The sequence below is a fragment of the Aquila chrysaetos genome, chromosome 24 (genome assembly GCF_900496995.4).
Source record: "Aquila chrysaetos chrysaetos chromosome 24, bAquChr1.4, whole genome shotgun sequence".
NCBI classification, from domain to species: domain Eukaryota; kingdom Metazoa; phylum Chordata; class Aves; order Accipitriformes; family Accipitridae; genus Aquila; species Aquila chrysaetos.
The window spans coordinates 7,132,149-7,148,623 of record NC_044027.1 but is presented as its reverse complement, the minus strand read 5'-3'; the positions used below and the strand labels follow the sequence as shown (position 1 = coordinate 7,148,623).

Genomic DNA, 16,475 nt, shown 5'->3' with positions numbered 1-16,475 from the left:
GCAAATATATACTAAAATTTTAGCTTTTCCTCTGACAGTGGTGTCAGATGACACTGACTAACAAAGAATGCACATTTTTGTCATTTCTGTGAAAACTAACTACTCATACTTAGCCAAAATGCAAGCCTATCCTCTCAGCTCTTTCCCTGAGCACCTAATTTTTTGTGGACAGAAAATACTTGATTAAGAACAGAATGGAAACATACAGAGCTAAGGCTGAATTAAGCAGCATGGACTGACTAGCTTAGCAAGCAGCTGTAGTGTTTTAAGACAGTAATTTCCAAAAGTTAAGATTTGTTAATGTGAGTGTTTCTTTTCCATTTCAGTGCAAAGTCAGCTAAGTTGATTAAATCCATTTTATTCTACATTGAAACTAAAAGCAGTTGATTTTTGCATGGACCAGGTTGCAAAGTAGTAATGTTTGGTTAATGTGTCTCAACCTTTTGCTCTAATGAGACATACAAGGATTTGTCAGTGTCTTAAATTGTAAAACCTAAGTTCATTCTTACGTTTACCAGTTTGACATTTCCTGCTTTTCAAAGGCTAATCATCTAGTATAAACATTTAAAATAAGTGACCTGCAGGAAAGTATTGTAAATTATTCTTACTAGCAAAAAATACAGCCTGTGGGATAAGTGTTAGTTTGCAATTGTAAGTCAGTTTTACCTTGCCCTTTCCTACTTGGTGAGTAAACACTTAAGAGAAAATGTTCATAATTAGCAAGGAACAGGGGAGTGACAGCCATAGGCTGGTTTTGAAATGCAAAGGATTTAGGTGCTTGATGTAGAAAAGTAAGTGTAAGAGACCGGAACAATGCTACAGAAGTGAAAGTGAGATGAATCGATATAATGAAAGACTCAGGCCGAAAAAGAGCTGCTCTTTATATAGGCTTAAGCACAGAATAAGGGTGCAACTCATAGAAGTCAAAGATGCAGAAGATGGAGCATCTGTTACTGCATTGCTTGAGGATCGGTGCAAACTGATTCTTACTCAGTATTACTAAATATAATGAACAGCATTTTTTTGCAGATCTTAAGCAATGGGACCTCTGCCTGGTCTCATGGAGACAGTAGTTTGGACAAAGAGAACACAAAGTGAAGGGAAAATAATGTCAAAACCACCTCTGTAAAAATCCAAAACAAACAAACAAGCAAGCCTACAAAAAAAAACCCCAAACAGCAACACCAAACCCCACCCCTTCGAATACCTGATGATGCATTCAGCCTGGAAGTCGTGCTTTTAGAGCTAGGCCAACAAATCCTATTATTTGGGGTTCAGGGAGTGGTTGGTAGCGGGCTGACTTGTGTGAGTAGCAAGAAAGTGGTTGCATGACCTCATTTCCTTAAGAAATTAAGCGTAAAAAGTACAATGTTGGAGAAACCCATCTTTACGCTGAGGGATTTGAGAATTGTTCTCCCAGTCTCAAAACTTCAGGGAAGAAATATAAGAATTAAATGGAAAAACATTATTCTGTGTTGAAAGCTCCACAATACACTGAGTTCCCTGCTTAGAAGACTGGAGTATGTTCTGGTCCTCAAGAGTAAAAGAAAATCTATGAAAGACCAATGTTCCTTGCTCCTTTGCTTCTTACCAAGGCCCGCTGAAATCAAGCTAAAAACATGATACATTATTGGCACAGGCTTTTTGTAGGATTTCCTTTCAAATCTCTCCAGGTTGTTCCCTGTTATTTCTCCCTGAACTCGTTTTAAAATAATTGAATACAAGTATTTCAGAAATTCAGGTTGCCATTTTAGATTTATTTGTTTATCAGTATAAAATGTTTTTTTGAGTTTAAATTAAGTCCTCAAAATCTTTATCTGACTTCTATCTGCCTGGCTTTTTCCTAGAACAAGTCAGGTTACAAGTTTTAAGACCTCAATTGTAGCTCAGTGAAGTGTTTGTGTCTCACAGCAGCTTGTTCTCTGAACCTTTGCAGTCCTCTCTTGGCATTTATCAGAGTGGATTAAGAATTGTATGCAGAAATATTTTTTTTATTGTGGAAGTCAAAATTATCTTTTTTTCCCAGTTCTTTTCTCAGCTCTTGAGAGTATTGAAAGGTGTATTTTAAAACCTTGCAGGGTCTGCCACCAGAGTTACTCAGCTGTAGAGACTTGCAGAGAGTTCTTTAGATCTTAATAGGCGCTCTCTTGTTAGGACTTTGAGTGTTGGACATAGTTGCAGGTTGGATCTCTTTGGGTATGCAGCCTTTCCTGCAGCACTGTGTGCAGTGGCCAGCTGTATATTCCAAAATCATCAGTCCATACTTGGGCAAGCAGCCGTGAGTTTAGATGGCAGTGAACATTTTCCCAAATACAAGTGTAAAACCAAAGTGTTCCATCTAAGGACAGTACTGATTTTTTTTTCTTTTCTTTTTTTCTTTTTTAAGGCAACCAATATTAAAACTGAATCTGACCCTCCAGAAGCCAGAACTCATAATCTGAGACGTAGAATGGGATGTGCACCTCCAAAGTGTGAAAATGGTGAGTGACAAGTGGGGAGTGAAAAAAAATGTGAATGCAATTTCTGTAACTTTGTACCAACTCATTTTAAGACTAGAGTTAAATTCAGCAGTTGGAACAATTCAAGGTATTTTAAAAAAAAATACTTCTGTTAACTTCATTTTTAAATTGGAATTTATTGTAAAAGTCCTTTTATGGCTTTGAATTCTTTTAGTTTGTTTTGTAAGTGGTTGAGTTTTCTTGGAGAAGAAGATGTTTTCAGTTGAAAAAAAGATTTCTACTTTTTAAAACTTCAAGGTCTCTTATGGAGCAATCAGAAATGATATCTGAGCCATATTTCTATGTGTATTTTAAATAGCTAGCATCAGTCAACTAGCTTTAAATAGAGGAAACTCTTTTAAGAACGTATGAGATTTCAGACACTTTTAGGAAAGAATTTGAATTTGCAATCAGGAAATGAAACTCAATGAAGGCAAAAGATAGTATGTTGTGAACTTAACGATAAAGTTCCCATAATATGATTTTTAAATTGCTTCTATCAGTAGTTCTGAGTCTGTTGTTATCTCTCCTTAAGAAATAATAATTTCAGACTGAGAAGAAATGTTTAATGCCATCAAACAGAAGAGTAAGCTTGTTGACAAATAATTTGGCAAAGCAAACACAGGAACCATTTACAACTACTTAATAATTGAAATTAACTAAGCAGTTTGTCAGTCTCCTTTGTTCATTCACAATATTCCCCCCCCCCCCCCCAAGAATTTGTGTAGATTGTGGTCTTTTTTAATTTGATAATTTTTTTCTTGAAGGAGTGTCTCTAGGCATTAACCTTTTTTCTTTTTTCCTCCTGAAGAGCAGAAGGAGAAAGATCTAGACAGTTTTTTAATGCTTAAATTTCTGATAGATATAGATATTCTTCTCTTTAATATCTTTGTTAGCTCTCGGACTCCAAGAAATGCTTCTGACTGTCTCATGTCCAGGTGTAAAGGTCTCTAGCTTACTTCTAACTTTAGCTAAGAACTTTATTGCCCCCTTGTCTTCAGCACCAGAGCCCTGGGATTCTCCACGCTCTGTTGTATGGATTTGGGGGTGTGGTTTTTTGTTTTTTTTAATAATGTCAGGAATGAAGACTTGAGTAGAGACATGCCCAAATTAGGTAGGAGTGTAAGAATGTAGAGGAACTGCTTCTTTGTCAGGCCACTTCTGCTGCGTGCTCATCTTTGACGATACGTTTTTGTGAAAGCTACCGCTAGAAGAAACTGAAGTGTGAAGTTCATCGTAGGAAGCTGTAGTGTTGTTTCATGTCTCCATGTGACATGCTGCTGTGAAATTGATGGAGTAATTCAAGCACAGTTGTTAACACTACATGGAAACAAAATCTCAGCTTATGAAGATACTCATAATTTAAATTAAATTAATTTAAATGGGATTTAAAACTCAAAATGTGTGGGCTGTGGTAGTCATTGCTACCTTGTGATGGTATGCTTGTTTTTTCTGATAATACTGGCTCCTGTAGGTATTGCAGGTGTTCAAATCTTGCATTGTTAGCTGAAACAAGTGTGTGTATGGTATAACAAGTAATTCAGCAAATAACTTGGAGTGATGCAGTGTAACAAGTGATAACAAATAAATAATAGAAAGTAATGCTAAGCATTAAAAGATTTTGTAATACCCTCATTTTTTTTTCTGTTGCACCAGAAAAGGAAATGCATAGCACAGTGAAACTTTCTGAGAAGAGAGAACATGCTGGGGAGCCAGAGAAAGACAAATCCAAAGTCCGATCTAAAAAACCTACTAATGCTGTGAGTATGCCCTGCTTTCCTGCTGCTTTATATTGATTGCAGGTGTTTCTGGGTTTCTCTTGGGTATGTAGTGAAATCTCATGTCATTTATATTGCATTAAGGACTTCTTCATGTAACCCTGTGTTTGAAACAAAGCAGTGTCTGTGCCTGCTGGAATATACATACTTGTAAAGCTTCGTGCTGTTACAAAGCTGAAAATAACAGGATAGTTAACTTTCACTATCTATAATTAAAATGACTTGTTTTCTGTCTCCAAGGCACAATCTTGAAATAAGCATTTTGAAAGAAGAGTCCAAATAGAAGTTCTTCTGTGAACTGATCTCTCTCCCCATCACTCTTTAACCTTAAGGGAGCTTAATGCAAGCTTTGGCACCTGGCTTTCCAGCAGACCTGCCACTTATTCCACAATTTCAGCACTAACTTGGAAGCTTTGCTGTTCAAATGCTTCTTAAAAAAACCAACCCTGTTGCTGCTCCAACTCTCCACATACCACCACCCCCCCTCCAAAAAAATCCCAAACTGAAAGCAATGGTAGTTTGTCTCACTTTTGAGAAGACAATACTGAGATTCTTCCTGTCCATGCCACTACTTGGATCTTTCCTAAAATCAAAAATGTTCTTCATTTAATCTACACCTATAGCTAGATACCTATGTGAGAAGGAAATGTGCAAATACTAGAAGCTGACACCCCCACCCCCCAAACAAAAAAAACTTGCAGGAAGGAGCAGGAGATACTGCTTCTTTTTTTAACAACATAAGACAACAGGGTCTGCTTGTCCCCACAGCTCTGTTCTGTATTTGAGAAGAGCCTTCAGTCTGTTGCTGGTGAAGGTGTGGTGTAGGACAGGCAGCAGACAACCCTTCCCACGTTTGGAGTGCCTGCACCTTTGCCTGGGGCCTCAGTAGCTGTTGGGTGAAACTTCCGTCAGACTTCAGCAGCTGCCCCCCTGCCCAAAAGCACATAGCTCTGCTGGGAAACTGGTGCCATTCCAAATGAAAATGAAGGTCTTGACCAGTATCTCTGGGGAAAAAGAGGAACAATCCCATCAAGAGGAACCCCTTTCTCTCTTCTGAGGCTCCAAACAGTTGGTCTCACAGGAGGATGAAACATCTGTGCACACATGCTGCATGTGAGAGCAACAAGAAAAAGGATTTGTGAGCCACTAGCAGGTGTTATATTATACCTGCTGAATCCTCAACACCACTGATTTAAACTCTCCTGGCCACTGAATCAAATCTTCTGTCATGTGGAAAAAAAAGTACATGGAAGGGCTTGCAACTCTTGTGGTCCTTCCTTAAATTACAGAGCGGGGTTATTTAAACTCTTACATAAATATTTTATGTTTGCTTGTCTCATTTCCATTTTGGAGATAAAGTAAAAATAAGCTTTGGCAAATGTTACAGATAACTGAGTTACCTTAAGTTCTCAAATTCCCACTCTGGCAATTTTTTGTTACAGGTGGATTTGTATGTATGTCTCTTATGTGGCAGTGGTAATGATGAGGACCGTCTCCTGTTGTGTGATGGCTGTGATGACAGTTACCATACTTTTTGTTTAATTCCACCCCTTCATGATGTTCCCAAAGGGGACTGGAGGTGTCCCCAGTGTTTGGCTCAGGTAATCCAACAAACAGTAACAGTTAGGCTTAAGGTTATTTTTTATTTTGTAGGGTTTTTTAAACTTGATCCTAGGGATTGAAAATACAATTTGTTATGACTTGAGGTTGTGCAAACAAGGTGATAAGAGGGTAAACCTAAAATGAAGACTGGGCATGCTTCAAATTGGAAAGCTATCACTTAATATTTTGGAGCCAAAAGTTGATGTGACTTTAAAAAAATACATTGGATTTTATTTGGCACCTTTCCTCTGTATTTAAAATTGGAGTCTCACTAGGTGCTTCAGTGTGGAGGTCTATGCATCTTTTTTTTCTTAGCTTTACTAGATGAAGGAGAAATTAGGCATATTACTTAACGTTTATGCAGATTTATAAATAAATATTGTGATTTGGTGAATTAAGCAGAGTAGTTTCTTCTTCTGACTGCAACTTGGGGCAGTCACTTCATTTCGGTCAGGTGTCCTGCTGCCTTAGCCATCAGGTGCCGTAATAGTAGCCCATTTGTGTAAAGTCTGAGCACAGATTGTCTTATTAATACATTATGGAAATAATTATCTTTTCAATTGCAGGAGTGTAATAAGCCTCAAGAAGCATTTGGTTTTGAACAAGCAGCAAGAGACTATACACTTCGCACGTTTGGAGAAATGGCAGATGCATTCAAGTCAGACTATTTTAACATGCCAGTACATGTATGTTCATGTATTTATCCTGATGCCATAATGTAGATCTCATTTTTTGTGCTTAGTTAAAATATATAACTTTTGAGGGGGAGGGGGGAATTCTGTTTTTGAATGGGATGAAATCTGAAATCAGAGGTTCTCATTTACATCAGTGAATCCTTGTTCTTGCTGGTGTCATGGTTTCCTGTTCCACCAGCTTCTTGGTTTGTTTTTTTTCCAGTTTTTAAGAAGTGTCTGTAAGGAAGAGAATACTCTGTAACTGTCACCCGTTCCTGGGAGAACAAAGCAGCGACGTGTCCTGAGTGGAACGGCACTTCTGCTGCGTCTTTTTTTTCTCTTGTTGAAACAATTTTGAAATGGGGAAATACTTCAAGCTAGTGGAGGTTCCTCCCTGAGTTAGGTTTTATGCACATGCTTTTTATATACTGATTCCTCAGTATATACTCCTTGTTTTTCTTCTTCTCATGCCTAGATGGTCCCCACCGAGCTGGTTGAAAAAGAATTCTGGAGACTTGTTAGTACCATTGAAGAAGATGTGACAGTAGAATACGGAGCTGATATTGCTTCAAAGGAATTTGGCAGTGGCTTCCCAGTTAGGGGTGGGAAATTTAAAGTTAGACCAGAAGAGGAGGTAGGTCTTTATTAGTTCACTGTGTATGTTTGTATTGCAGTTCTTGATTAAATAAGTCTCTTTGGTTCAAAGCACAATAATGGAACTGGGTTGCAAAGTGTTTGTTTTGTGTACCTGGCACAGTATTTGAAGAGGAGAATTACATCAGAGTTTTGATTAAATAAAATTTGCTGTGACCAGACGTTAAAAGCCACAGGCTTATCCTAGAAGTTATTTATTAACTTCCAAACAACAACAACAACAACAAAAAAGTCTCATTTTAACAAAGCAGGTCAGATAAGGTTTGTGAAAGGAGCAAAGGCAGTGGAGGTTTTGTTCTTTGATTCATTGACCTGTTTCTTATATTTTTCAGTTTGGAAAGATGCTTTTCTTCTGTTGCTGTTTTGGCAGTTTTACCTTCTTGGGTTTTTTACTTCATGTTGTATAAACCTGTGACTGTTCTGTTCAATTTTCAGGAATACCTTGATAGTGGCTGGAATTTAAACAACATGCCTGTGATGGAGCAGTCTGTTCTTGCTCACATCACTGCAGACATATGTGGAATGAAATTACCCTGGTTATATGTAGGAATGTGCTTTTCTTCATTTTGTTGGCATATAGAAGACCACTGGAGCTATTCGATTAACTATCTGCATTGGTGAGTTTGAGGAATAAACTCAGCCTGAAAAGCAATCTCCCTTTCATTCCCCCTTCCCCTTTTTAATTAGTGGACTAAAACCAGATTCACAGAGTTCAGGCCAGGATAACTCTTGCAATCCTGTAGCAGCAGGGTTAAATTTGACACCGTGTGATTCCTGCATTGATTTGCTTTTGGACAAGAGGTCATATTTTGGAAAGAGACATCCATTCCCAGTTTTAAAAAATCCATGAGAGATGCAGCAGATACTCCATCAAATGTTTTATTATGCTCAATGTAAAACTAAAAACCATGCAAGTTTTTTTTTTTAAATCATCTAGCTTCAACTAACAATCTTAGGATCCTGCATATTTTTTTGTCTGTTAGATAGATCATTCTATCATAAATCCTCTCATCAAACAAACACTTGTCAGCTGTAATCAGGACAGATCTTTGCCATCTCTTTGATATTCTAAATAGATTGAACTTCTTAAACTTCTCACGTTACAACAGCTTTTCTAGAGTTTGAATTATTCTTGTCACTCTTACTGAAACCTGTCAAGCTCTTTCCCTTTCCTTGTTTGCGTAAATGTTCCAGCAAAATGGTAAAAACCACATCCCAGCTACTATTCAGTAGGTGATCTTTCTGGTTGGCTGCTGCTGTAGCACAGTCCAAGTAGTCAGTGACTTAATTCGCTTGCTTTCTTAGTACTTGACATTATTAAAACAAATGTTTGAGTGAGGCTAAGTAAATGAGTGATCAGGATTACATTCTAAAAATTATCTTCCTTGTCATTTGTTACTTTTTTTTTTTTGTCTGGGTCTTCAGTCAGGCTGAAAAGTGTGGGAAGGAGAGGAGATTTTTTTGTTTGCAGTAGAAACTTAATTTCTTCTAGGAGAGCTTCCCTGGCTATTGTAAGAATAGCATTATGTCCTCCATAATTTGTCCTGCATTGCATTAGTATTTGCAGTCAAGGCCAGAAAGATGCATAATTGCATACATGTATATGTCCACAGACATGTACATACATTCAGACACATGTGAAAGTTGCCCTGCCTCCTTTTAATTTATTTCTCCTCCAGCATGAAAATCCTTGATGTCTTGTCTTTTCATTTGCAGATACTCTTCTGTATTTCCCTTCAACTTAGAGGTTTAAGTCTGGGTTCTTTAGCCTGTTGGAGAGCAATGTGTAGTTGAGGTTAATACTGTTGTTGGCCAGAGGAGTCAGTCTTAATGACCCACTGCTGAAGAGACAATGCTCCAAACTCTGAAAAGAGTTCAGAAGGCAGGACTTGTTCTTGTGAAATACTAGAGATGGCATGTCCACCTTCAGTGTTCCTGTGTGCCTTGAAAGAGCTTGTATCCTGGTTCAGTACTTTGAGCTGATAGCCCCAAGTGAACCAGGCTACAGCAGCAGACCTTTCATAGGGTTGAAGGCAATAGTTCTCCTGCATGAGTTTAAATCCTGTGTTAGTTTTTGAAATGGTAATAAAAGGAGAAAAAAACAAGTCTTTGCTTCTAAGGATGCTTGCAAATAAATAAATAAGATGTCAGTCCTGGTCAGAGGTAGAATTAATCATCATTGATGCTAGTATTTCTAAAGGCAGGAATTTGGAGCTGCCAGGTAGCAGTGCAGAAAGAACTGTCACCTTCGTTCATTCTGCAGCTTGCTGCCTTCATAAGGCTGACACCTTAACAGCTCCATTAGAATTCTGTCTTTCTCTGCTATCTGTTCTCCTGAAGTCCAGAGCCCCCTGGTACCAGTATTCTGGTCCAAGTTTAGCATAGTTCATAACTGCTGTTATACATTCCTGGGCAATGACATGTATCAAGGAGCAGAATTCTTGACTAACCCGGTATTGGGTCAGGGTACAGGACAGTTTTTGGTTGCATCTGTGGCTGGTCTTCATGAATTCATAGACTTGTTCCAAGATGACGACCAGGTCCAAGGCTGCATAGTCATCTAACGCTGCATAGTGATCTAACACTGCATAGTGATGACTCTACTTGTGCTACTCCTTGTAGTACCAAAGTAACTGCCCTTCCACAGTCCCTCCTGCTAGCTGTCCTTTTCACCATGACAGAGGTGCTATTTGAGTACAGGAATAAGCTCGTAGGTATGAGGGATATGCTTCTGGATTCATACTTCACTCTTTTCTTCTGGAATCCTCCCAATTGCTTCATGATTTATGGAAAAAAAGAACACTGTTGGGTCAGCTTTACTCTACCAGTTTTTCCGGACTCTTGGGAGAAGGTGATTTGTCTGTTATCTCCTTTTCTAAATACCTTTTCTAACATCATTCTTTATAAGGGATTGGAAGGCATTTTCATCTTTTTGCTACAGTCAGCCAGCTTTGTTGTAAACCTGAAGCAATATCTACTGGAACACATCTGCATAACCTTAATTTTCTGAACTGGCTTGCATTGGGTTAAGCTGTTGTTAGAAATTCTTTGTTCCTACTCTGGATATGGATTTTTTTTTTTTCTTGAGGTCTTTTGCATAATTTGGAAGTTTAATTTCTACTTACTATATGTTGCTTTTATGGCAATTATGCACAAGACAGAAAGAACTGGCTTTGGTCGTTAGATCCAACAGGGAGTTTGTGTTCATGGTAAAAGACCAACAGCTTATGTTTTGAAGTTGTGCTGAATCAGCAGAACTTCACTGAGGACTTCTTCAGTCTTTTTTTTTCCCCAGAATATTTTAAGTATGTGCTCAGAAATGTAGGCAGTTAAAAACTTAGGTCTGGAGGAGGGACCTTTGTAAAATGTGAAGATTCAGGAAGGTACATAATCTTTGCATTCCTTCCTGGTTACATACCCTTCATTTGACATGGTATATTTTAAAGCAGAAGACTGAAAATGTAACTTACGAGATTGCTTATATTTAACTTTTTTTAATAATCTTGCAGGGGGGAGCCTAAAACGTGGTATGGAGCCCCAGGGTATGCAGCTGAACAGCTGGAGGATGTAATGAAGAAGCTTGCTCCAGAGCTATTTGAATCTCAGCCAGATCTCTTGCACCAACTTGTCACCATAATGAACCCGAATACTTTGATGGCCCACGGAGTGCCTGTATGTTGTTGGACTCCTGTGCTACTCCCCCAAACCCAACCCTCTTTCATTTGCACTGAATTCTACTTCAAAGCTGATAATTGAAGCCACTTTTATTACAGAGATGGTGTGGTGGTTTCCATGTGTGTTGTATCTTCCTTGTCTAGTATAATGTGCCAGTATGAACAGATGGGCAATGGAATCATTGCTTTTGAAATTGCTTGGCAAACTCTTCTCTGGAGATCTACCTTAGTATATTTCTATTTCTGTATCTCAGCTGGAAAGTTTAGTCTCGACCTTTGAAACAATGGCAGGAGCTCTTCATATGTCTGTCTAATCAGACACAATTGGGTTGGGTTTTTTTTTTAGCATAGAGTTTCTGGCAAGGGGCCAAACCCCATTCTTCCTTTTTTTGTCATCTACATCCTCTTATTTTTCCTGGATAAGTTCTTAGGTGTTTAAAAACATTTTTCATCAGTTTCCATCATATTCCATACTAGATTATTCATGGGAATTATGTCCCTTTACAACTTAATTAGTTTTTGACTAGCTGACCTTGGGACTTAAAGGAAAATCTGGAAAAAGTAGCAAAATTTGTGGTGTCAACTATGCTTTGAGAGACTCCAAAACTGAAAGATGCAGGAAGACCTGCCTGCTTTTATGCCAATTGTATAGCACCAAAAGTATTAGATTTATAGCAGTTTGAACATTTGAGTAGGTTCAATTTCTCTTCCCCTTCAGCTGCACATTGAAGAGAACCTTGCCTGTGCTTTATCTGTGTAACTGTGCACAGAGCTAGCAAAGTGCAAAAGGCACAGATAGTAGACTTAAAATGGCTGAAAGTGCAGGTATGGCTAAATGAAAGCCCTTTGCTTTCTAGGGTTTTGTATGACAAGTTACCAAATGTCAGTTGTAATTCTTGGGCTTATGTTTTAAAACTATCTGAAGTCATCATAGAAGTTACTAGGAATTGGAAATCCATATTCTCTTCACAGCCTTCAGTTCTGTTTAGGTTTGATTTAATACTTGTCTGTCTTTTCTCCTAGGTTTATCGAACCAATCAGTGTGCTGGAGAGTTTGTGATCACCTTTCCAAGAGCTTATCACAGTGGCTTCAATCAGGGTTTCAATTTTGCTGAAGCTGTGAACTTCTGCACAGTTGATTGGGTATGTTCCAAAACCAGTTTTTCATTAAGTATGCGGTTCCAAAGTTGTTCCTAGCGGATGTACATCTCTAATTTACTCCTGATGCACAAATATAGTCCATGGATCAGAAGGAGCCTGTTACTGGAAGCATAGTGTTTTGCTGAAGGTATTTCTTTCATGTAATAAACTGTGGGCTTTCTCTGGTTCCTAAGGTTTGGTTTGAAATTATACATTAGAGCTGATGTATCTTTTACAGCAGGAGGTAGGCAAGGTCCTATGCACGCCTAGAATATGAGAAGTACCAGTGCTGCTAGAATCTGCTCCTTTTGTGTCCCCAAATTCCATTCAAATCGTCAAGAGCTGGAATGAAATTTTTCGGTTCATTGCACTGGGAATTCTCTAAGAGGTGCTTTCTACAGCTGAAAACCAAAGCTGACTTGGACTTCTTTTCTACTTTAGCTTCTGTGATTAAATCAGATGATACATTTAGCACACATTAAGGACAGTTAAAGACTTTGCTAGTCGTCTTGGGGAAAAAATAGTAAGAATTGCATCTGATGTGAGTAGCATATGGATAGCAGAGGTGCTGTAGGTTTTTAGGGAAGAATACCTTAATGAGAAGGGAACAGAAAGTTTTAATGTTCAAACAGAAGGCTTACCGACCAGTACTTTGTTCCCAGTAAGCTTCACTCAGCTCATTGAAACAACAGAGATAGGCACACATTACAATTATTAGGTCATAGTAATTTATTAATTTTTTTGTCTTTTTTTAAAATAAAAACAAATGGAGGATAGTTGCTCCACAGTTACAAGTAATCATTTCTCCTTCCCAGCAGATTTCTCAGACACAGTGTTGCCTGATTTCAGAAAGATCCTTTGAAGCTACTGATGCTTCAAATTACTCCTTTTCTGGTTTGTTTTTTTTTTTTTTCCCCCAAAAAAGTCTTGGCTATTTGTAATTGTAGCCCATCTAAAAATGTTGCTAGATTTAAAAAACATTACTTAGAAGTAGGAGATGACTAACATTGGAAGAAAACTTTCTGCATTGTGACTATGTTCGCCTATTGGTTGATTTGGTTTTGTTTTTCCTCTTGTCCTTCCATGAGTTTCATACCGGACTCTAACATGTAACCTCATTGTAACCTGAGCATCGTTACCCGCCTGGCCAGTGACAGCCTTAAAATAAAGCTATGAGTAACCTACCCAGCTCATAATGAATTATTTACTCTGCCTGGGGTTAGTTAGGGACTGTAATGGTTCATGGTGTCAGCAATTTCTCAGGCTGCAGCACAGTTCATGTCCTACATAAAACAGCCATATCATTTGAGAAAAAGGTCCAGCATGCCCTGCAACCTGCCTTTGACGGGGCATACCTTGAGTGGTAAGAACAGGACAAGTGCATGTACTCTTCCCTTTGACACTTCCCCAGCTTCTGTGTGTTTTTAGCTTGGGTATTCCTGACCCTACTGTGGTTTAGTGATTTAGTTACCCCTAATTATGGTCTCTTCCAGATAGTATGTTCCCCCTGTGAACCTAGCTAAACAACTTGCATCCTCAGTGTCCACCGTAAAAGAGTTACAAGCAGTACTGGTTTACAAGAACTCAGGGTCTTGATTTCTCTAGTTTTACATTCTGAATTATGAATTTTGTTGCTAGAAGGATTTTTCTTGGCCTTTCATTTGGATAGTTTTTGGTTAGTAGTACAAAAGTTAGTATCTTAATGTAATTTCCAGAATGAACTCTTTATTTATTTAATGTTTTTCAATGCAGCTACCGTTGGGTCGCCAATGTGTAGAACATTACCGTCTGCTAAACCGTTACTGTGTGTTTTCTCACGATGAGATGATCTGTAAAATGGCTTCCAAAGCAGATGTTCTTGATGTTGTGGTAGCATCTACAGTTCAGAAGGACATGGCTATTATGATTGAAGATGAGAAGAGGTTGCGTGAGAAGGTTGATAAACTGGTGAGTTGTAGGAAATGATATTATAATGAGGAAAGGAACAGTTGAAACAGTGGTGTGAAAACATGCTGGGACTTGTACTGTGTTGTCAACGGCTTAGAGCTACATAGTACCTTCCTGAGTAGCATTGTTGATTTCAGAGGACCACTTGGGTAAAGAATCATTTATCGCACATCTTGCTTTAGCACCTGCCCTTTAATATTGCTCAGAATGTCTCTTTTAATGTAATATTTGTTCTTTCAGTAACTTAGAATAGCTGATTTGTCATTAACCAAGATTTCTCTCTACCTGGTTTTAATATCTTATTTCTAAACTTCATTATTCCTTTGATAAATTCAGCTTCTGATGTTTTAGCTTGGAATAGTCACCTCTTCATTAGACTTTGAAGTGATGTAACGTACTCTTTTGCAGGGAGTGACTGACTTGGAGAGAGTGGCTTTTGAGCTGTTTCCTGATGATGAGCGACAGTGCTTAAAGTGTAAAACCACCTGTTTCATGTCTGCTGTTTATTGTCCATGTAAACCTGGGTTATTGGTATGCTTGTACCATGTCGAGGATCTCTGTTCCTGTCCCACCTACAAATATAAACTGGGGTAAGCTTTAGAGAGCAAATAATACTGTTCTGGAGATATTTATTGTACGTGTAGATACTGTGGTTTGATAATCTAGTGCCTACTCTGTTTTGTCAGTGGTGCTAGTCTCAGTATTCTGTTTCTCTCAGTCCTTTGCAAATATAGTGCCCCCAAAACAAAGTGCCTTTTTTGTGCTTGTATACAAAGACTCTCTCTTTCCAGCATTCAGCTCTTCTTGCTCTATAATGGCAAAAATTGCTGGATAAGTTAGTTTGCTTTTTTTATTTATAGCAACAAGGTCATCATCCCTTACATCCAGTTCTTGCCGAGTAATATTTTTTTGCTTTTGTTAGCTTTCCTTCCTGTTGTCATCTTTCCTTTCCTGTTGTTTGTTACATCTTTGTCCTACATGAATGTAGCTTGTCCTAAGACAGTTTCACAATTGCTGCAACTGTAATGTTGAAATTGCTTTTTGAAGGAATTACAACATTGAAATTGTCTTGGGAGGAACGTGGTGTGGTTGTAGGTCTTAATTATATAACCCTGGGTGCCTATTAGATAATTTCTGTGTTGTATGGACCAACCCATCTTGATGCCCCTCCGTTCCACCCTCCTGCTCCCCCGCAGATTTTGCTGAAGAGTTTGAATTCTGTGCTACTTGTAGGTACCGCTATACCCTGGAGGAACTCTATCCAATGATGAACGCGCTAAAGATGCGTGCGGAATCATACAATGAATGGGCTTCCAATGTTAACGAAGCTCTGGAGGCAAAAATTAACAACAAAAAAAGTAAGTATCTTGCCTTCTGTCTGCAACACATAATTTTAAATGGCTAATTTTTCAGTTTTTAGTTTCTCAACCTTAGTAACTTTTGTCTAATGTGACAGTCAAAAGAAATCACATATAATTTTATGTTTTAAAGTAAATATTTTAGCTGTTACAGTCCCAGAAATTATGCTAAGCTGTTTCTGTGTGAGAAGATTGTGAATCACTGACAAAAAATATAACTGAAGTTGAAATAGAAATATGTTTCATGTGTTGTTTTATTCAGCCTTACCATTTAAAATCCATCACAAAGGAGACTTTTGTTAACTTAATATCTTTCCCAAAAGGTCTCATCAGTTTTAAGGCTTTGATAGAAGAATCAGAAATGAAAAAGTTTCCAGACAATGATCTACTGCGACACCTCAGACTGGTTACACAGGATGCAGACAAATGTGCCTCAGTTGCACAGCAGCTTCTTAACGGCAAAAGACAAACCAGGTAAATGTTACTATATGGGTTTGCAACAAAATTTTGTCACTGAAGATAGATACCAGTGGCCAGTGATAGATGCCAGTGTTCTGTAAGACTTAAAAATGAAAGTAATCTTTTTGTCTTCAAGAGAGAGACATCTTTTACAGGGAGATTCACCTTTACTACATGTAATAAGTTAAACATCCTGAGCTTTCAATGTCTTCTTCCTCTGTGTTTGACAGTTGGGCAGTAAATTCATTCTAATGTTCCCCAAAAGGAAGAATTGTTATGGTATTTCCAGACAAAGCAACACCGAACAAGACACAGTCCACTTGTCTCTGTGCCACGGGGACTGAAAATCTGTCAGTGGTGCATATGTCATTATATTCATTACACTTTATGCCTTGTGGAAGAATGAAGTGTCTTAACTTCCTGAGCTGATGATGATGGGAATACTGTATGAGATCTCTGAAAAATACTCGCTCTTTCTTTGGCAGCACTTACGTTAAATCTTTTGGACAGGTTATTTGCTCAAAGAATTTGAAGATAGGGCAGTGTTTGTGTAATACATTCTGTGTGAACTAGATGTCTGGCTGCCTAGTTCTGCTAGCACTTTCCATGTCTGACATGAGTTGAAAGGAGTCAGAAGATCCAGAAGGACAAGGCCAGATCTCCTCATTGTATCAGTTTGATTGTGACTGTA

The 16,475-nt window shown here is 38.3% G+C and overlaps 1 protein-coding gene across 1 annotated transcript in view; it reads left to right on the top strand.

Moving 5' to 3' along the window:
- KDM5B (lysine demethylase 5B) overlaps window positions 1-16,475 on the top strand; it is a 58,566-nt gene that overhangs the window by 23,223 nt on the left and 18,868 nt on the right. The window contains exons 6-17 of the mRNA XM_030000083.2: window positions 2,387-2,480; window positions 4,155-4,258; window positions 5,719-5,877; window positions 6,445-6,564; window positions 7,028-7,186; window positions 7,642-7,823; window positions 10,716-10,878; window positions 11,904-12,023; window positions 13,773-13,967; window positions 14,376-14,557; window positions 15,201-15,325; window positions 15,649-15,799. Of these exons, the coding sequence (XP_029855943.1) occupies window positions 2,387-2,480; window positions 4,155-4,258; window positions 5,719-5,877; window positions 6,445-6,564; window positions 7,028-7,186; window positions 7,642-7,823; window positions 10,716-10,878; window positions 11,904-12,023; window positions 13,773-13,967; window positions 14,376-14,557; window positions 15,201-15,325; window positions 15,649-15,799 (1,754 nt within the window). The remainder of the gene's footprint in view (window positions 1-2,386; window positions 2,481-4,154; window positions 4,259-5,718; window positions 5,878-6,444; window positions 6,565-7,027; window positions 7,187-7,641; window positions 7,824-10,715; window positions 10,879-11,903; window positions 12,024-13,772; window positions 13,968-14,375; window positions 14,558-15,200; window positions 15,326-15,648; window positions 15,800-16,475) is intronic.